At 37.3% G+C, this 22,127-nt stretch overlaps 1 protein-coding gene across 7 annotated transcripts in view; it reads left to right on the forward strand.

Annotated features, from left to right (window-relative positions):
• The first annotated feature begins 4,250 nt into the window (after positions 1-4,250).
• puf (ubiquitinyl hydrolase 1 puf) overlaps positions 4,251-22,127 on the forward strand; it is a 46,314-nt gene continuing 28,437 nt past the window's right edge. For 2 of the 7 annotated variants that reach the window (XM_089738478.1, XM_028184971.2), the window contains exons 1-22: positions 4,251-4,444; positions 4,594-4,690; positions 5,038-5,771; positions 6,206-6,477; positions 7,495-7,713; positions 8,647-8,817; positions 9,559-9,637; positions 10,011-10,083; positions 10,508-10,626; positions 11,419-11,533; positions 12,616-12,781; positions 13,432-13,602; positions 15,605-15,732; positions 15,816-15,894; positions 16,568-16,755; positions 17,510-17,699; positions 18,480-18,630; positions 18,708-19,011; positions 19,848-20,034; positions 20,672-20,800; positions 21,002-21,172; positions 21,790-22,114. In XM_089738478.1, coding sequence (XP_089594604.1) covers positions 4,402-4,444; positions 4,594-4,690; positions 5,038-5,771; positions 6,206-6,477; positions 7,495-7,713; positions 8,647-8,817; positions 9,559-9,637; positions 10,011-10,083; positions 10,508-10,626; positions 11,419-11,533; positions 12,616-12,781; positions 13,432-13,602; positions 15,605-15,732; positions 15,816-15,894; positions 16,568-16,755; positions 17,510-17,699; positions 18,480-18,630; positions 18,708-19,011; positions 19,848-20,034; positions 20,672-20,800; positions 21,002-21,172; positions 21,790-22,114 — 4,111 coding nt within the window. In that variant the 5' untranslated portion in view covers positions 4,251-4,401. The remainder of the gene's footprint in view (positions 4,445-4,593; positions 4,691-5,037; positions 5,772-6,205; positions 6,478-7,494; positions 7,714-8,646; positions 8,818-9,558; positions 9,638-10,010; positions 10,084-10,507; positions 10,627-11,418; positions 11,534-12,615; positions 12,782-13,431; positions 13,603-15,604; positions 15,733-15,815; positions 15,895-16,567; positions 16,756-17,509; positions 17,700-18,479; positions 18,631-18,707; positions 19,012-19,847; positions 20,035-20,671; positions 20,801-21,001; positions 21,173-21,789; positions 22,115-22,127) is intronic. The other 5 variants (XM_089738480.1, XM_089738482.1, XM_089738481.1 and 2 more) reach the window with 3 other exon arrangements.

Raw genomic sequence — 22,127 nt, forward strand, 5'->3', positions numbered from 1 at the left:
TTGCTTATATAAATAGCACCCATTTTGAAGGCACATACATAAACATATATCTATCTCGTTCTTACTCAGCACTTTAACTCGCAGGAAAACAATATAACAGTATTTCAGTGCGTACATAAAATGAAACATGAATATACGTAAATATCTCCGTCTCCGTCTAATGAGGCCGAAAATCCGCCATGTTTAGCGCGCCAAATGTCATTGTCACGTCAGTACGGCCGTCTGTTTTGGGTTGTACATTATTTATTGACTTTGATATCGATTTAATATGATTGATTATATAAAATTTCATAATTTATCATGCTTAAAACATAGAAAAATAATAATTAAAACGTATTTTATAGGATCTCAAGAAAGTCGATGCCCTAAAACTATTATCTATATGTATTTAAATTCATTATAATTGTTCCTTGCTGGATGTCTTATTGTACTCTTCAATGAAACGATTTGGCTCGTATTTACAAGTATATTAAAAGATAAAAACTCTAGAACAAATAATAATGAGGTTGAATATTGTAGTAGATAATGTATGTAATCGTTAAAGATGTATATGCGTTCGCGATCGCTTGATGAAGTGAAGCTCGGTGGTGGGCGAGAATAAAAACTTGTTTGGAGGGGGATTTAGAGATCCTTAACAATAATAATAATAATAATAATGTTTTTATTTCAAGTATCCATGACTCATATAAATTGTTAATAAAACTTAGACCTATGTTAGTAGTTATATTTACATCACAATGAATTACTGTGGTAACATGCCATGGGAGATGGCACCACAGCGACCCATGTATATACAGTCCAGCCTGCTTGCGATCATGCTCAGGATACTGTTGGAGCTGGCCCTCACTCTGTTTACCAGAGATGCACACCTCTTACGCATGGTAGCGTAAAAACAATGTATGTGCGCGTCTGCAAACATCCCTGATGCGCTACAAAAGCGGGGCAGCACCACCAGCACCCTAAACGCGTTATTGTATTGAACAGGGAGAGCATTGTACGATCTTTGAGTATATCCAGCCCACAAGCTGCACTGCTCGTTCAATATCTTCATCATCTTTGAGATCAGGGGTCAACACATGGCCGAGATATTTAAATTTATAAACTCTTGTCAATGGCGTTCCGTTGAGTACTACGGGAGGTATTTTATCATGCGTCCCACCCCTGGTCTCAAAGACCATGATCTCCGACTTTTTATAGTTGTACACCAAACCGTGTGATTTGGCGTATCCCTCACACAAAGAAACAAGTTGCCTTAGGCCACAGATAGACGCGCTCAGCAGCACTAATAAAATACCACTTTAAAATATGTCATCAAAACATATTTAGACATTCTGTTTAGATATTTCGGGAAAAAGGCTACCGACAAAATCTCTTCGGAACTATTTAAATAAAATAGTTTTATTCCGCAGTGAGTAAAACACTATTGTAAATTTGTTAAATATTTAATAATTAAGTGATTTTAGAGAGGAAGTCACAAGGAATGACGTTTGTAATTAATGAATAAATGTTCTGTAGGTGTTTTTTTTTTCACGCGGTCCCTTGATAAGTTTAAAATTTGAATCACTCTCAAGCGAAAGTGATTCAAATGGTGCGGCGCACCTTCCTTGGGGTGCGCTGCGGTAGTATGTTACGGACTTTAGAGTCAGCAAAACAATTAAAATAGATTGTAATAGTCTAAGAAAAACACGTACTCAAAATACGATAACATTTAGCATGCTAGAAATGGGCTGATGGCTTTGAACTACGCCATATCTTTATGTTTTGCGACAAACGACAACTTTATAAAATCAGTGTAGCAACTTTTAAAAATCATCATATCGTTTATAGTCGGATTTTTAATTAGACGAAGCCAGCTGACAGTAGCTAATGTCACTTTGTGAAATAATGTTGCTATATTTAAAGTAATAGTGATGCGTTCAGTTCTCGTTCAATCACATAAATGAACAATGAGTGTGAAGAGTTAATCATTAATTTCAAACTATAAAAGAATATTATTTATATTTTACAATAAAATTGTATTAAAGTGATCCAATATAATAATATGTTACAAGTAGTATGTAACTACTTTAATTTTATTATTTTCATTACCTATAATGAACCTATAATTATATGTACCTATAATTGTTATATTTTATACATCTATAGTTTCAACTATATGATGCATTGGAAATAGGACAGTCTTACAAGCTTCCTCGCAACGTTTTTCTTAATGTTTAAAACACTCGGTATTCAGTACAGGTAGATACCATAGGAACATAATGTTTCGTCGAAAACTCGTTGGTATGTACAAAGCACGGCTAAAATTCGAACCCCGTGCCCGATATCGGCAGTTCGGCACACTAACTATTCACTAGACAATCGAGGCAATTTCATTAATTCAGGAGTTTTTTCAATCGTTCACTTTGTCACAACACTATTTTTATTTCATGAAAAACTGACAACCCAGTAAACGTCAGTTTACTTCGTCTAATAAAAAATCCGACTATACTTGGCAAATTCGAAGGACGAACTTGTCTTAGATTTCACCCATCTAAATCATATCATATTTGCACATAACAATATACCTACTTACTTCCCATTAAAGTATAAATTCTACAAATAAATAATACTCAACAATATTTAAAATAAAATGAGCCAAGAACGTTTATCGATAAAACCTGATAACATTGAAATCTTTTGTACAGCACTAAAGCCGCCATGTTTTGTGGCCAGATGACGTCACAGTGGCACGAAATTTTGGTTGACGTTTCATTTCCATAGGTTTCCTACTTCATTGGTTTCCTACTTCAGTGACGTTTTCGAAATAAGAAGATCTCAGTGCCTTGATTACGTGATCAGCTTTGCTGTGCCTAACTTCATTTCAATAATTCGGTTATTAAATTATTATACATTAAATTACTTAAAAAACAATCTTTTTTTACTAAAAAGTATATTCAATTTTTTAATGTAACCAAATTTAAACAAAAAATAAATTGTTGAAGTGAAAACAACGCCAAAAAACTTCGACGCATGGATTTAATAAGCTGTACTGCGTTCCGTTTTAAGCATTGACCAGTATAACTAGCTATAAAGGAACGGCTCACACTAACTAAATTTACGTCACACCTTTTACAATGCTTGCAGTGCTTAGCGGAACATAGCTGAAGTGTAATAGCTTACGGCGGTGTTTTTTAAATCTTTCCACTTGCTAGTATGGCGCCACCTTTAGCGGATACTTTTTATTTTTTATTAATTTATCATGATGGTGTTCCTTACCTCTACCCTCCATAGTTTCTACAATTGTGTGTTTCAAGATTCATAGATTATAATAAGACTAAAATAGTTCGAGATTTGAGCAGACGAGCATTATGCATACCATGTTGAGTAATCTCAGAATGGTAATTTTCATTTTTAAATTTGTAATTCATTATTTAAAATGAAGTTTGTAATAAATTGTTTTTAATAGATGAGAACAAACGAGTCCATTCTAAGGCAGCTAGACATCCGAAAAAGGCTCTCTTCCATCTGCCGGGAACGTGTTATGAGCTTCTTCGAACACATCATGCGGTCTTCCAGACATGAATTAGAGAAGCTCATAATTACGGGTCGCATAGAGGGCAAGCGCGCCGTGGGCAGAACACCAGCCAGATGGTCAGATCTGGCAAGAGAGTCTGTACCATGCAGTCCATACCACCCATGATCGAGCACATTGGAAGTACGTAGCATGTGGTCGCGATCCTCATTAGTGAGGGAACGATATAGAAGTAGAAGATGTTGTCTTATGATATTAAATGAAAGTTTTTGACAAAGTATTCCTTTTTAGTTAAATATTTCGTTTCTGACCAAAGCTTCTCCTCCCTCCTTCCTTTTTATGTAAAACGCATAATTTATGGTATTAAATTAACTTTACAGATAAAAAACTTTTAAATATGCACAGTTTATTTTTGATGAATGATAGTTTGTATTTTTAATATTATTTATTTATAAATGCATATATCGCTTTCGAAATTATCATACACTTTTGCTTTTAGAGTTCGATTGAATTTAAAAATGCTACTCACGTTTTGTTATTCGTTCCAATAGAATAAGTTAGTTTCACTTGCAAAAACATCGATTATGTTTGAATTCTTTCAAATCTGTGCTAAGTCAAATGAAATAGCTAAAATTTTATTTACATTTTGGTTTCCACAATTTGTCATGTCAAATTATTTGCTTTTTCATTACAATATTGAAAAATAAAGCTTTAACAAAACGTAGTTTTGACAACAATCGTCAACAATGGTGGAACGGATTTTGTGACATTTTACGGCAGTGTTCGTTTCTGATACGAAACTTTCAATAATGATCAATATTATACCTGAAGAAATATCTGAAATGCAATTTCTATAATAATTAATTTATATTGACCTTAATACATCAATAATGTGTGATGTTTGTACGGAATTTTCACAGCTTTTAGTGAATTGTAAGTTACATTGTTTCGAAATGTAGTATTCCATTTGCTGTTTCGCGCATTATTTCGTACATATTTCAATTAATACGCCAAGAACAGCTGATGAAAAAGTTTTAATGTTGATATGTTAGAACAGACTAAAGAGTGTTTTAATATTTCAGGTGAAACAAGATTAACTGATGATGTATCTCAATATCCAACAATAAGCCAGTCTGAGCTTGAAACTGTCTTGAACTATATTATATCTTGGCCGCAAAGGTAAATTTATCGTCAACCCAATATAACCAGGTCTCTAAAAAAAATTACACAAAGTTTCGAACAAATTTGCATTTGTTGTGAAAACGAAACAATAATGATTTTTTTTTCGTATTTTATGTTTATTACACCTTGATAAATTTAATATTTTACATACTATCACATAATTTAACTGTGTTAATTTGTTTCAATTGTCAAAAATTATTCAAACACAATAAAGTGTATGGTATTAACTATGATGGAATTAAATTCAGTAATGTCTTAGTACATATTTATAAATATTTCATAAACACTAATTCATTGTATTCATAATTCAAAATTCATAATTACATAAACAAATTTGTTTTTAGGCAATGCATGTGCTGCTACAGAGATGTAAAGAACTTTGAAAGATTTTACTTACTAGTACAGAGCATTCTGTGCTTGTCTGTATGTCAATTGAAACTACTTAAAGATGACCTTATTGAAGCTGCAAAAGCTCCTCCAGCTGATGAAAAACAAAAACAAGCTACTGAGACCAATGTACCTAGAGATGAAGATAAATCGACTGAACCAAAAGAGCCCCAGATAGATAATGAGCTCACAGCATCTTCATCAGAAAAACTTGAGCCGTCAGCTGAAGAATTGCCCACTGACGATGCTGGAATATGGCCTATACAACAGAAAGAGAAATTGATGCACATTGTGTCCAAAATATTCTTGTTGAATTTTCCTCTATACTTAGCATGCAAGCATTCTGCTTTGAGTCGTTTAGATGACCTCTCTGCTCAAGAGATATCAAATCTAAGTTCATACTGTGATCTTCATGACACAGAAATCCCAGCATATTTACTTCGTAATGTTAGTTTATTTTGTAAATTAGGAGGTGTATGTGCTATGACATCAGTATTTGAACATGCCACATCATCAACTCTTCCTTTGTCAATGGCCCATGCCATAGTAGCAGCTATTGGTAATCTGAAATTGTGGTTGAACTTTAGAGCAGTTGCGCAGCTGTTTATGCCCTTGAGGAGCAAAATATTGAAGTACATGTGCAGCTTAGAAGATAAAGATCTTAGGATGCCAGCTGTTAAATCGATGGCAGGTAAGATTGTGCATTCAAACATCTTCATCATCAACAGTCCACAGTCGTCCACTGCTGGACATGTCCCTCTCCCAATCGACACCTCTGAGCCCGGTATTCAAACAACACCTTTAAATTATATATTTGAAATTCAACAACCCAAAGCCAGGATTTTCTTGTGTTATGGGTACTAGAAATATATAAATGACAAGAACAAATAACTTTATTAGCCCAAACACAATTTAACTAGAAGTTATAAAATAGTCTGTTAAGGTGATCAACATAATTAAACATATGTTTTGATTCATACCGCATTTAAGCAAATACTATATAACCCATAGCATAACATTGTCAATTAAGCTGCCAACCTTATGACCTGGAGAGGAATTTACAATACCATTATATAGTGGTGGTCTTAGCTTGGAAACTATAATTATTACAAAAATTGTCAACAGATTTTATGTGGGGTGCAGCGAAGGAACCCCTAGATGCACCTCTGGCTTTTGATGGAGATGGATTAGCATTGGCCTTTAAGTATTTCAACAGTAGCACACTCACCATGCGACTTGGTGGTGTGGCCCAAATTAATGCACACATAGCAGCATATAATGAAATGTGTGCCGGGGAACCAACATCTGATCCAGAAGTAGCTGGTCAACAATTAGCATCTTGGCTCACACACAATCATATCATTGAACATCTGTTTGGACCCAATTTGCATGTGGAGGTAAGTAACATCATTATGCAGCATTGTGTATATTAACTTAAATAGCATTGTGTCGTGTCCTTGAAAGCCCTTCGTGGCTCTTTGTACCCTCAGCCTCCATTTGCTTCGGTTTTCGGCTTCTCTCAGGGCTTTCGCAACAGAGAGTCCAGTGAGTGCAGTTATCTGATCCGACCAACGGTTTGGTGGCCAGGCCGCGGGTCTTTTCCCTTCTACCTTGCCCACCACAATCAATCTTTCAAGGTTGTCTGGTGGCCGCCGATCAATGTGACCAAAGTAACCAAGAACCTTCTGGTAGCAAATCGTCGACAGTCTCGTTTCTATATGAAGTTGCTCAAGGACAGATCTGTTTGTTCTCTTAGAGGTCCACGGTATGCGGAGCATTCTTCGCCAACACCACATCTCGAACGCTTCTATTTTTTTCCGCTCTGTTGTTCGAATCGTCCACGACTCAGCACCATAGAGACGTATTTGAAAGCAAAAGATGATTGAACCACTACTAATATATATTAAAAAAAGGGTAAAAAATGCTTTTAAAAAGACTCAGTCTCTGGTCAACACTAATATTTATTCTTCTTCTAATAACCTTATGTCTATTGCTACTTCATAAATCAATTGCACAGTGATAAAGGTTTTTGGTAATTTATGCAAGTTTTTCTATAAACTTTTAAATAACAATTAGACAACCTGTGAAACATTTTGCATTGCCTTGCAATAGGCAAACTGTCCATGTGATTATGATTGGTCATTATCATTGTTGTTAACAGTGATATTACTTTATTTCTGAACAGATTTGTTGATTATTACAATAAATACAATATACATATAACAGTATTCGTTGATTATCTATATTTAAAAACTTAAAGAGAACAAATTAACTATAGAAGGGAATAAATTAAATTGGTTCTGCTTCGTGATCAATTTAATGAATATTGAACATACCGTTAATTTTAGCAATAATTGTAACTCAAGGTGTATACTATTTAAAACTGCTATAGTTAAATTCTTTGGATTCTTCAGGTTATAAAGCAGTCCCACATGATACTTAAGTTTCTGGCAGTCGAAGGTCGGGTGACCCCAGAGCATGTAGAGTTGGTATGGGCAGCTGCACAGCTGAAACATTGTGGGAGGCAGGTGTATGATCTGCTACCTGGTTTTATTAGAGCATTGGCTCCAAAGCCCTGTGCTCATCTCTACAGCCTACTCTGTGCTTTACCACCGAAAGAGCACACAGAACAGGTATGTTCATATTTATTCTAATTCAAATTATGTTTCAATTAGAACTCTGAGAGTTGATAAATAATTAACTTGTGTATCTATGAAGATTCAGTGATGAATTTGGGTTTGATGGATATATGATCAAGACATAGTTTATCTTAAACTTTTGTTAGTAAGTCACTATAAAAAGAAAAATATTTATCGACCTTAGCCTAAAAACTGCATAACTTTGTAAAACTTCGGAAATATAGCAAATGTCGTAAAGAACTGAAGATATTATAGGAAGGTACTATTATATTGTATATATTGCTAAGGTATATTGCTAAGGTACAACTGCAATTAGTACATAACAACATATTAACGACATGCCAAATACTTTAGAACTGGTTTAATAATAATGTTATAAGATAAAACTTGCTAAATCGTAAAAGTGAATTCCCGTCTAATAGTAATAAATTTATACCATTTTTGTTTTATCATACCAGAAATAATGAAGTTTGCAGTCGTCGTGGCCTAAAAGATAAGACGTCCGTTGCGTTCATATCTAATATATATCGGTTACCAATTTTTCTAATGAAATACGTACTTGACAATTTGTTGACGATTGACTTCCATGGTGAAGGAATAACATCGTGTAATAACAATCATAGCCGCAAATTTATAATTTGCCTAATTACTGGTGGTAGGACCTCTTGTGAGTCCGCACGGGTAGGTACCACTACCCCGCCTATTTCTGCAGTGAAGCAGTAATGCGTTTCGGCTTGAAGGGCGGGGCAGCCGTTGTAACTATACTAAGACCTCAGAACTTATATCTCAAGGTGGGTGGCGCATTTACGTTGTAGATGTCTATGGGCCCCAGTAACCACTTAACACCAGGTGGGCTGTGAGCTCGTCCACCCATCTAAACAATAAAAATAATAATGTACACCACTGTATTTGGTAATTGTTCGTCAGAGTTTGTATTTGGCGTCGGCCCTGACTCGCGCGATGTGGTCCCGCGGCTCGGGCGGCGCGTCGCCGGCGCTGGACGAGCCGCGCGTGCCGCCGCCGCCCTGCAAGCCGCCGCATCGCTCCTCCTCCGAGGCCAGCGTCAGCATGGACCAGACCAACTCTGACGACGATCCGGTAATCATAACAAAAGCTTTTTAAAAATATTCTAGACTATTTTTTTAACACTAAACATACCATAACGGGTCAAATGAACCATTTTGAACTTTTGCATTGAAAATGCACGTATCATCTTATTGCTTTTGTACATCTGACTTCATGACTTTTTCTTACAAATTAATCTACATTATTATATATTTTTTGTTTGTTTTCTTTTGTTTATTTTGAGTAATACTAATCGTATACCATTATCTACCCGCTATGGTAGAAATAGGTATCAGTAAGTGTTGGTATGATTAGTGTTAATCATCATTATCCTGTCCTTCTCCCAGTCACCTGGGGTTAACGCAACATGTTTTCTCCTTCCATACCCTTCTATCATATATCATTTCTTCGCTCACTCCCTTCTTACCCATACGGTCTTTCACGCAATCCATCCATTTCTTCTTAGGTCTACCTTTTCCTCTATATCCTTCCACATTCATAGTTAACATTCTCTTAGCAGCCTCATTGTCATTTTGTCTCATCACATGTCCATACCATCCCAAACGCGCACTTCTCAGTCAACAGTGCCACTCTCAGACATCCTCTAACATATTCATTCCGTATTCTATCCATTCTCGTTACTCCACACATCCATCTCAACATTCGCATCAACTGCTGCATGCAATCGTCTTTCATCCTAGAACTAGACTATTTTTTTAATAAAACAATTTAATATAGTATGGTATTGATTCAAAATTTACAATATATTTTCAGTGTGAAGAATTAAGTACTTCAGGCGAAGAAGCCGGTCCGACGCCAAGGAAACAAAGCAAACATCAACGTGAATTAACAGGTATTTTGAAATCTTATTTTTATTTAATTTCATTTTCAATAAATGATCAATAAATAATATCAATTTTTAATTACTGGTGGTAGGACCTCTTGTGAGTCCGCACGGGTAGGTACCGCCGCCCTGCTTATTTCTGCCGTAAAGCACTAATGCGTTTCGGTTTGAAGGGTGGGGCAGCCGTTGTAACTATACTGAGACCTTAGAACTTATATTTCAAGGTGGGTAGCGCATTTACGTTGTAGATGTCTATGGGTTTCAGTAACCACTTAACCCAGGTGGATTGAGCTCGTCCAACCATCTAAGATCAGCAAAAATTACGAAGAATAACACGAAATTGGATTATTTATTATGTATTTATGTCACTATTGTTTCATAGCCGACCAAGACTGGTTACGTGAAGGGGAAGAGCTGGCGAAAAAGGAATGCACCCCATTAAAGTCCTGTCAAAAGTACGTTGTCATTAGTTCAATATCCAATACACATAATTTAGAAGTCGTAATCTTGCCAATTATATTACACAATTTTTTATCAATGTGGAATCGTTTCGACGCTTGAAAGGCAAACGTGACTAAGTGACAATGCGTGAAGTTTACAGTAGACTAATTTAAAGTTGAAATACCTGAAAAAAATTCTATTTTAACGAATCTAGCAATAAGATTGAATTTTTTTTTTTATATTTTATAGACCTAGAAATATATATTTTTTGCGCATCGAATATGGTTATTGCCTATCATTTATGTACAAAGCTGTTATTGTCGCTTAGTCACGTTTGTCTTTCAAGCGTCGATGTGCTTCTCTACATCACAAATTTCTAAGCTTAAAATTTATTGATACATCGAATGTCCGATTAACTTATTGTATTTTTATTTTTAGACGCAATAAGCGCGCTGGAAGCAGCGGCAGTGCTAGCAGCGGAGCGGAGGAGCTGCTCCGTCCCCGCAAGAAGAAACTCTACAAAAAGAGACACAAACCGGGCAAAGCTAGGCATTTCCGTGAGTGCACGGCCATAATCTTATTGATTACTGTAATTTTATTTGATACTAGCCGTATTCGCCCGTTTCGCTGGGCATTTAAAATTAACCTTTATACTATTGTCATTATTATTTGGGAGTCCAACACTCATATAAATATTAGCCTATCCATTAAGTACATGTATTTTCATGTAAGTTTCAAGTTAACCGGATGGATGGTTCAGTAGTTATAACGGAACATCCGAAAAAAATACTAGATTTATATATTAGTATAGATGACATGTTTATTTAATGATGAAGTCGTCGTGGCCCAACGGATAACACGCCCGGTGCACTCGTATCGAGCGATGCGACAGTGCCGGCGTTCGAATCCTTCAGGCAGGTACCAATTTTTGTAGTGAAATATGTAGTTAACTCTGTAGTTAACACTTGTTTATGGATGACTTTCACGATGAAGGAATATAACATCGTATAATAAAAATAAAACCTGTAACAAGGAAAAAAAGGCTTTACGTTATTACTAAATAATTGAGACATAAACTTCATGTTTTAAGATGGGCATTGTGATGTGTATGGGCTCTGGTAACCGCTTTAAACCAAGTGTGCAATAGCTTACATAATTTCTAAAACATCAAGAGTTAAAACATCAATGATTACCTCAAAATATCTATATCACTTTTAATGTTAATGAAAATGGTTTTGTAATATTATCACAGAGTCTAGTCGAAAAAAGAAAACTAAAATCCGTTTCATAACACAGCAGTCCTTACAATATTCGTATTAAATTATTGAAATAAACAATATTATATCCAGTAGCAACGCAGCTGAAGACGTCAGAACTGGCCGAGTCCGTTTCAGAAGTGGAAGAGGAATCGTCTGGAAGCGAGACCGCGCATTACCAGTTGCTCTGCGATAACGTAGACGCTAGGTAAGTTCTTGATTTGTTTGGTTAGATTTTTTATTTGAGTAACTTGGTTGGAGAGTTAGTAATAAGAAACAACATAGTTTCCTTTTTTTTTATTGCTTAGACGGGTGGACGAGCTCACAGCCCACCTGGTGTTAAGTGGTTACTGGAGCCCATAGACATCTACGCCGTAAATGCGCCACCCACCTTTAGATAAGTTCTAAGGTCTCAGTATAGTTACAACTGCTGCTCCACCCTTCAAACCGAAACGCATTACTGCTTCACGGCAGAAATAGACTCACAAGAGGTTCTACCACCAGTAAATCTTATATTTCAAAATTATTATATGTTACGTAAATTATGAAACGCTCGAGAGAGCTACATCATGTACGTCGTTCGAGGCCAAAACAAGCGTCAAGATAACCATAGAACAAACGTAAGAAACTTTTGAACGAACCAATAAACCAATTAACATGAAAGAAACTAACAGTTAAACTTCTTTTTCTTCACCTTATCACACTAGGTAGGGTTGGCACAGCAAATTTTTCTTTTCCATTCTCTCCTATCAGCCGTTAGCTCAACATTCATTCCTCTCTATCTCATATCGTCATTGGCACACTCCGTCCATGTCTTCTTGGGTCGACCTCTTCCCCTCTACCTTGTACTACCATGTCCATACGTCTCCTAGTCACATGCATCTTCTCTCTACGCATCACATGTCCATACCACGTAACCGTCCGCTCTTTAATTTGTTAAGTACCGGTGCTACTACAACAAAAATAATAAATTCAATTGAATATGCAATTTCGAAAAGGGCACATCTCTGAAAATGTAAAATAAAATGTTCAGGAAATGAAAAAAACTGATTATTTTCTAAAGCAGTCTAAAATTTAAAATATTAACTTTTGAGATATATTTTAGTATTAATTAGCAATTGAAAATTACTGGAATTATTATAAAATGGGTGTAGGTAAGCCTCAAAACTACATGTATATGAAAAAACGTATTTGAAAAAATATGCGACATGTGCCCTTTTCGAAATTGCATATTCAATTCAAAAAGGTAATTTTGGGTTTAGGCTAATAATAGTATCATATATATGATAGGAGGTTGATGGAGCTTCGATTGATGGAGAGCTACAAGCGACGAGCCGGTGACGAGGAGGAGGGCAGTGCATCTTCCGCGCTGTCTCCGCATTCGCATCCGCATCTGGCCGACCTCGACGAGGACGATTCCGCTTGTGAGGAAGAGTTGGCTCGACTGGCACAGCAGGTAATTGTAATCTTGAAAGTAAATGTTCATAGGAAAATAGTGTGGCTATTATAAATTTAAAACATACTTGGAATTGACATATACGGTGCCATACAAGTTACTATCTCAATGCCAAACGTTTCTTCAATGCCAAACACTACTTCTCCCTATTTGACTCCACCTTATCCCACTAGGTAGGGTCGACACAGCCAGCTCATACACACAAACGCACGTTCATACACACAAACAAACGCTCATACACACAAAAACACATGCTCATACACACAAAAACACACACACACAAAAAAACACACACACTCAAAACACACACACACCATCCATTCTTTATTGGCTTCATCATACTACTATAGTATACTATAGAATGGCTTCAACAATAAATAGGCTCGCGTGGTAAATTAGGATCTATGTTCGTTACCGTTTTCGAATCTTATGTTCGTTGTGTTGATTATTTAACCTGCTAGGTAGGCCCCCTACCGTCGCGTAATCTTTAGTTGTCACCGTAGGATATCAGGCCATGCATATCAAATAGTCTTTGAAAACGTATTATCCGAATCGACTAATGGCAATTGGGAATTTCGTGGTTGTCAATTTTGTCAAGTATACCCCGTGAAACATACGCAATGAGAATAATGTGATATTTGTAAAAGTAGTTTGTGACCCACCAGGCCCAGTGTATAACGGAGTACCAGGCACAGAGCGCGCTGGCCGGGGCGCTGGAGGGCAAGCGCGGCCGGCCCGCCTCGCCGCTGCCCTTCAACGCGGACGACGTGTGCCGGCCCGGGAACACGCTGCTGTGGGACCTGCTGCAGGACGGCAACATTGTGAGTTGTATGGACCCAGACACTACTGTGCGCGCGGAACTATAGTAGAATTATTTAGTCCGTGCAGTTTGGGACATAAATAATCGGAGCGGTGAAGCGAATATTTCGCTTTCTCTTCCACTCACGAGCCTTATGGGCATAGTGATGCGCATAATTGTTTTCGATAAGCGTTATCGATAGTGTATTTAGGTTTGTCATTTTGCGGGTTAGTGATAAAAATGAAAGAAAAACCACTAATCGAACACTTAAACCACATATCGCCGCAGCAAGTTAACGAGAACGGCAGAAATTAACACTTTGTAACTTTTCTTTGTAACTTTGTAAATTTTTAACACATTGTTGATAACAACACGTGCAAATATTATTTTGAATAAATTCTACGGTTTTGGTACAAAACAAAGGAGTAGCCATCGTGTCACTCAAGAAATTCAGAAAGCGAATGCATAAAAACACATTTTTCTTCTACATATGTACTATAATTTGCAGGTAAGTACAACAAATGACTCATAACATAACAATGTCTCACCCTTCGTATACCGCCCCGCCGCCGTGTACCTGCCTTCGATGACTCATTTGTTTTTATCGATAATAACATTGCGCCCACGCAACATGCTCACCGCCCTAGCCGAGCTATGTTTTATGACCCAAACTGCACCGACAAAATAATATTACTATAGTTGGCCGACTTTTTGGCAGGAACGCAAGAAGTGAAGTTATGTGATGTGTTTTATTTTGTCTGTTTAGTGTTTCTTCAGGCTTAAATGTGTAATAACGGTGGTTTATTAATTGTTTAGTATCTGTGAAAGTGCACAAATGTGAGAAAATGAAACAAAGCCGCTGGACGTAACTTCTCGGGATCCTCCAAAATGTCCACTGAAAAAATCTCAGTAAATCACCACAATTTTACTGAGATTCTATTTCATCCCATATTATCTCATCTCAGTTCATTTGATTTCATCCCAGTTGATTAATATCTCAAATTAATCAGATTCATTCCATTTCATCATTTTTCATAAAAACACGAATATAAATTAAAATAAGACATAACTTAAAAGTTACCAGGTCATAAAATCCATTTTAAAAAAAACTAGTTGACCGCGCCTTAGGTATGTGAGCGGCGGGACGGAGAGGCGGGGGCGCTTGCTGTCATTACTTATATTATATGAGATTTGATACTATGATGAACGAAATCATTATAAACTTACAAGATGATTCTGAATCAAATACAGAGAGTTCAGAATCAAGTGATACAGAGGTTATGTCAGAGTAATTTCATATATCATTAAAATATGTCAGAATAATTTCATATACTTAATTGGTTTTTGGTTTATTTTACTATTAATTACAATATAATTAGACAATGTAAACTTCTAAAAGTTCAATTGTTTTTTATTCATTTATTATTTCATTTATTCATTTTTTTTATTATTTAGTCACCACTGTCTAATATCATGTGTTTTACTAGCAGTAGGAAACTTGCCCCCTCACCCCTGTCGCCACCTTAGGCGCGGCCAACTAGTTGCGCGCGCACTATAGCAACACATCTATGCGACGCAACCATCCCGTTAAATACGATCTTTTCATAATAAGAACAAAGCGGATGATTTTGCGATTGATTTTAACTGTTTACAAAAGATCGTAGATGTCATAACGTGAACACTACCGTCCACCCTAAGACATGAAGTCTTTATTGTAATGAAATAGTGATACTGGTCATGTTGTAACCCGAAGGGGTGACTATCCTCCCTGTTTCAACAATTTCGCTATATTACTGTTAGCTCTTGGGTTGGTAAGGCAACCTTATATATATTTAATATTTATAAACACATCCCACAATATAATATAGTTTGATATTATAAAAAATTGTTATATTTTATTGAAACTACATATTATGTTTGTGGATTTTTGAATACAATATGTAATTGTAAAAATGTATTGTTTTATAAGCTTAATAAGCTGTAAATTATTATACTATATTATTATGATCTTTATTGGTTTTCAGGAACAATTAGGCGAAGGATTGGCGTTAGAAGCTGAGAAGGCCCTATGCGCCCTACTTTGTTTCAGTACCGACAAATTTATTAGGATTAAATTCATAGAAGGATGTCTTGATAATCTTGCCAACCATAGGTATGAGTTTCTTTTCGCAAAGCTTTTGTTTGATTCATTTATTGGGTTTGCATACTAACATACTATTTTAATTTATTTTTTAGGTCTGTGGCTGTCTCGTTGCGCTTGCTACCAAAATTGTTTTCGTCTTTTCAACAATTGCGTGGAATGGACATGCATCAAGTAAGAAAATTATTCTTTGAATTAGAATTGCTCAGTACAATAATATATAATTTAACTACTATTATATTAAGCAGAAGCATATAAGAAAGACTGAACATTTGTGTGTTAAAAACAGTCTCTCATAATAATATTAAATTAATAGGGCGCTGAGCTATCGGAAAGCAGTTTTTGAAATAAGCCGCCGGAATTTGTGTGAAACAAAATTTCGCATTTTAGAGACTCCATTCGTAGTAAAATTCTACAAAATTATCTTCGGTTTAATAAAACTACGAATTTTTTACGGTAAAACTCACCTCCAGCTTTAAATGAATGTATCCGCTTGTGAGTCCGCGCGGGTAGGTACCACCACCCTGCCTATTTCTGCTGTAAAGCAGTAATGCGTTTCGGTTTGAAGGGTGGGGCAGCTGTTGTAACTACTTGAGACCTTAGAACTTATATCTCAAGATGGGTGGCGCATTTAAGTTGTGGATGTCAATGGGCTCCAGTAATCACTTAACACCAGGTGGACGTTGCTCGTCCACCCATCTAAGCAATAAAAAATAAAAAGGAATATATCATCAAATTCCCTCCAAATGCGTGCGGGCTCACTGTATTCAGCCAGTTAAAAGAAAGTAACATATTCCGATTTGTGAGACTGTGTAGTTTTAACATTGCAAGCGTGCGCCCGCTGCAGGTAGTGATGTGGGCGGAGCGCGAGCGCGGCATGATGCGGCTGTTCGTGGAGGACCTGCGGCACTACACGAGCGTCCGCCGCGCCAGCACCACGGACGCGCAGCACTACGCGCACATCACCGAGCTCACCGTGCGCCTGCACTTCCTCACCGCCATATTCTCACCGGTCGGATCGCCGCATCACTTCAAGTGAGATACTACATCATCATCAGCCTGTATCTCTCCACTGCTGGATGTAGGCCTCTCCCATAGTCCTCCACAATGAACGATTCAGATACTACAATTCAACAATAATAATAAAATCATTTATTGCTTTTCGCACAGATTTAGATTATTACAGGTAAAAAAAAAGAAAAGAAAAAAGTCAAAAGGAGGTGACTCAGTTGATGCTGTTCTAAGTGAATGCATCGAACTGATTTTCAGTCACCCCCGTTCCATGTCCCCTCACAATTTATTTTGTATTGTATTTGACTGACTATTACTACGAATTTCAAAGTTAATGTTAGTGTTCTTGATATTTCGACGTTGTCGCGAGAGCTATGATTACAGGTAGACCGAAAACTGTGGGTAGAATGTTAAGAGCGAACGCATCTATGTACCCTCTTTCTAGTATGTTTTTCAGAATTACCATTGGAACTTGAAGACTCGCTTCGTCAATAGTTTTCTTTTCGTTCGCCTGGTAACGTACAGCCCTCAATCGGGTGATTCAGTCAAAATGTTTTACTTTGTCATTGTGTATTATTTCATGTAATACTTTTTTTTTAATTGCCTTTGTAGACAGACTTACACACGGCCCACCTGATGGTAAGTGGTCACCGTCGCTCATGGACGTACAGCAATGCCAGGGGCAGAGCCGAGCCGCTGCCTACCATTAAGTACTCTCCGCAAGCCTTGTTTGAAGAAGTATTTATGTCATGGCTAATAATGAAAATTTGATTTCCAGATTGACAGTGGAACAAGTCGAGGAACTGTGGCAGTGTCTAGTGGTGCGGGGCACGCCCGAGTGCGCCGACTGCCTGTACTCGTGGCTGCTGTCGCACACGAAGACGCCGGACCAGCACGCTCTGCACGCCCTGGGCCTGGACGCACTGAGATTCTTGTACGTTGAAAAGATGCCGACTTTGGATCCAGAGGTGAGTTCGGACTTTATTACACATACAACCTCTGGGTCTTATATATCTTATACCGTTTGTTCCATGGGGAGCGCTCTGAGGAATTGTTTGAGATGATACATCTCCTTTTTATCATCGCACCTCCTGCCATCGGAGCTGAGTTCATCCATATTATCTGGAACCGCTGCGTTCATCGACAGTGCGTTTCCATAGGTCAATTTGCCACGTACTATCCGACTATGGAAGGAGCTCCCCTCCACTTTGTTTCCCGAGCGCTATGACATGTCTTTCTTCAAACGAGGCTTGTGGAGAGTATTAAGCGATAGGCAGCGGCTTGGCTCTGCCCCTGGCATTGCTGCAGTCTATGGGCGACGGTAACCACTCAGTATCAAGTGGGCCGTATGCTCGTCTGCCTACAAGGGCAAAAAAATATATAGTTATGATATTATAAATGTTAGTGTGTTTGTTTGTGTTGGTTTGTCCTTCTTTCACGACGAAACGAAGCAGCGGCTTAAAGTGTATTAACACTTCATCAGGTCAGGAGGGTGACATAGACTACTTTTTTACGCATGTCATTCCCGCGGAAAATGGCACTGATACTATTCATAGACAGACGGGTAACAGACAGTATTCTAGATAGTATATGTTGCTTCTAAGTTTGAAAGGTACGATCAAATGTGCCAGCTGATAGTGGCATTTATCTTTGATCTTTATCAGCACCATTATTAAGTTAACATAAAGCTGGACCGAAATAACATTGAATATGTTTACACATTTAAACATTGAAACATTTAATTCCAGACGATAAGCATCATGGGATTAAGTCTGTATCAGCAACTGTGTAATTTGGCACGAATGGCATTAGGAACCGCCGACTCCCGCGACACTGCACATCCACATACATTAGCTATGGATCATTTATGGAAAATTGCACTTAGAGCCAATAGCACAGGTAATATATTCATTGAAATCATAATTTTTTATTTTTGAAACTAAATATATTATCGTTTTAAATTTGTTTTTGTCTAGACGTGTCGATGGGGGCCATTCAATACTTGAACAGTTACTATATGGGTCAGCAGCTCCAGCAAGAAGACGATTTTGTTTCTAAATGCATGTTCCATCTCACTTCCGCTGCCGAAAGATTGATATCGACAAAGCAGGACGGAGAAGGCACGTCGTCAGCACAGAATGATGTAGCCACTGAAAGCAAAGAGGAGAAGACAATAGACAAACAGAACATTTACGAGCATATGACTGAAGAAGCGGCTCTGCAGTGCATACAGAGGGCGCTTTTGTTGCTGAAAACACATTTGGATACGTTCAAGAGAAGGTACATATGTGTGAAGTAATATTACTGCACTATAATATTATATTTATAGTTTTTACTTTTATTACAATGGGTGAACGAGCCATAGATCATTTGATGTTTAGAGGCTACAGAAATCTGTTGACATCACACTGTATATAAGTAGGTGTTTCCATCTACAGCAATAAGCGACGAAGTCTTTTTGGCGGAAACGCGAGGAGTGAAGTTGTGTGATTTGTTTTATTTTGTCTATTTAGTGTTTCTTCAGGTTTAAATGTGTCATACCGCTGGTTTATTAACTGTTTAGTATATTGAAGGTGCACAAATGTGGGAAAATAAACCAAAGCCGATGGACGTAACTTCTCGAGACCCTCCAAAAAGTCCACTGAAAAAGTCTCAGTAAATGACCACCATTTTACTGAGGTTATATTTCATCCCATATCATTTCATTTCGCTTCATATTATCATTTTTCATATATAAAAAAGTGATAGTGCTTTTTTCATTAAAATTAAAATAAGACGACCTTAAAGGTCTTAAATTATAATTTGCGTAATTACTGGTGGTAGGACCTATGTGAGTTCGCGCGGGTAGGTACCACCACCCTGCCTATTTCTGCCGTGAAGGAGTAATGCGTTTCGGCTTGAAGGGTGGGGCAGCCGTTGTAACTATACTTGAGACCTTAGATGGGTGGCACATTTACGTTGTAGATGTCTATGGGCTCCAGTAATCACTTAGCACCAGGTGGGCTGTGAGCTCGTCCAACCATCTAAGCAATAAAAAAAAAGTCACCGGTCATAAAAAAAGAAGAAAAAAAAAGCAATAAGTGACATTAGTAAGGAGTTTTGTGGGTGCGGCACAGATACGCGTACCACCTGCGGCGCTGGCAGCTGTGCGAGAGCGGCGCGTGGGAGGGCGCGGGCGGCGCGGGCTCGGTGCGCGTGCTGCTGCAGCCGGCCGGCGCGGGGCCGCGCGCCACGCTCGCGCTGCACCCCTCCGACTACGTCGCGCATCTCCGGGCGCACGTGCACCTCTGGTGGGAGAAACAGGTGATAAACCCACTTTCTTTTGGAAGATAAACAATTCTATATTGGATTTCGTACAGGAGTTATCAAAAAAGTTCAGCTTGGTTTATTTAATCTAGAATTATCTTCATAAACATAAATAAGTAATATGTTATTTTTTAATAACGACTACTACCAATATGTATGTTGCCGTTGAATTCAGACAGACCCAACCGATAGTGAGTAAACATCCACCGTCGCTCATGAAGTCAGTCAGCCATTGTACTAAGAAATATTTTCAAGCTTCGTCCGTAGAAGGACCTTTATAACACTTTGAAACGCTTTTAACACGTCAGCGTCATACGTATCCATTCTGCCTACCACCCCAAATATCATTAGAAATATTGAACCAAACCTAAAAATGGTATTGGTTATCGCTTTGAATTCAAATATATTTTTAAGGTTAGTTTTAAAAATACATTTAAATGCTTAGAATCTTTTAAATGGCCTACAAATCGACCCGTATTATTTAACACTTAATTTAAGATAAAATTGTATACTTGACCTTAACTTAAATCAATAAATAATTTCATTACATTCAAAACAAGATTCGAATGTTAATGGCTACAAAAGTAAACAAGAAAATTGACCGAGGTAATAGTGTAAATCTAAAACCCCACAGATACAAGGTGAAGAAGGTGTGACTGCATTATCCACTGATGGTCCTCTCCGCATGATAACACAAGGCCAAGAATTAACAGTAGATTACGACGAAAGAACTCTCTATGACATGGGGTTTAAAGATAATCAGGTGAGCATTGCGGTCTCGGTATTTTTAGATTTAGAAGCTATCGCAATTGTGTCATTTTTTAATATTTAATTATTTAAAAATAACTTCAGTTAACAGTTCGTAAAACATGTAAAAGTACATAAAATGTTGAAGACAATTTTGTTTTTACACGCTTTATATTATTTCTAAAAATGAATGCTAATGTAATGTATCTGTCCACAGTTGGTGTTCGTGTCTGTGGGTGTTGGAGGCCGCAGCGGGTGGGGGGAGTGGGCCCTGCCTCCCTCACACGCGCGTTACCCCACTCTGCTGCTACTGGAGCCCACTTGCTTCCACCAGCTCTTCTCACTGATGCAGGCTCTGGGCCAGATGAAAGAACCAGGCCCTAACGGAGTAACGTCAATTGTTTAAATTCTCTAAATATTTGATAATTTCTCGTGTCTTTTCATGATCTATTAAGACTGAGAATGAATACAGTTTTTTTTAAGACGTCTTTATTAGCTTCAGACGTATGTATGTTAGTATGTGACTGAATCTTTGAACATGATTTTGACACTCTTCAAGACGTCGGATTAACTCGAAATTTGGTATACTTATTAAGGACCGATGACAACTCAATATTAAAAAAAATTATGAAAAATTGAAATTCAACTAAAAAATGAAAAATAAATAATAGTTTAAAAAACTAACAAAATACGCTTTTATAGAAAATGTAACTAAAAAATAGAAAATAAATGCATGGTATCAGTACTTATAAATATTTTATGAACAAATATGAGTAGAAGAGTTATTTTGATAATATCCTGAAAAGCACCCCACGCTTTTTTACAATAAAATAGTTTTTTCTTACACTATTTTTAATTCAAATTTATTAAAATTTATTTTCTATTTTTTAGTTGGATTTTCTATAAAAGCGTATTTTGTTAGTTTTTTTAAACTATTATTTATTTTACGTAGAGCAAATGATAAATGAAAATAGCTTATTTACAATGCAAATGGTCTCTTTCCAGGAACCCGTAGCTCACACCAAGGCACAACTACTCTCGCGTCGGGTGTGGGACATCCTGCAAGCGGTTCCCCTGAACCCGACCCTTCTAGAAGCCTTCCAGAATCCCACCGAAAGCAAATTACCAGAACTGTTAGACCCCACCAGTCCACAGAAGCTGATGTATTCCTTGCATATAGTAGACAAGCTGAGTTCGACCAGTACCACACCCACTACTAAGGAAACACCCTCGAATAAAGGAGATGAAGAAAACATATGTATCGAGACATGGAATGATATTTTTATAAAAAAGGGAGGGTTGAGACTACTGTATGATATAATGATGTCTGGTGAGTCTCTAAT

This window comes from Bombyx mandarina, chromosome 25 (assembly GCF_030267445.1).
Source record: "Bombyx mandarina strain Sakado chromosome 25, ASM3026744v2".
In the NCBI taxonomy this organism is placed as follows: Eukaryota; Metazoa; Arthropoda; class Insecta; order Lepidoptera; family Bombycidae; genus Bombyx; species Bombyx mandarina.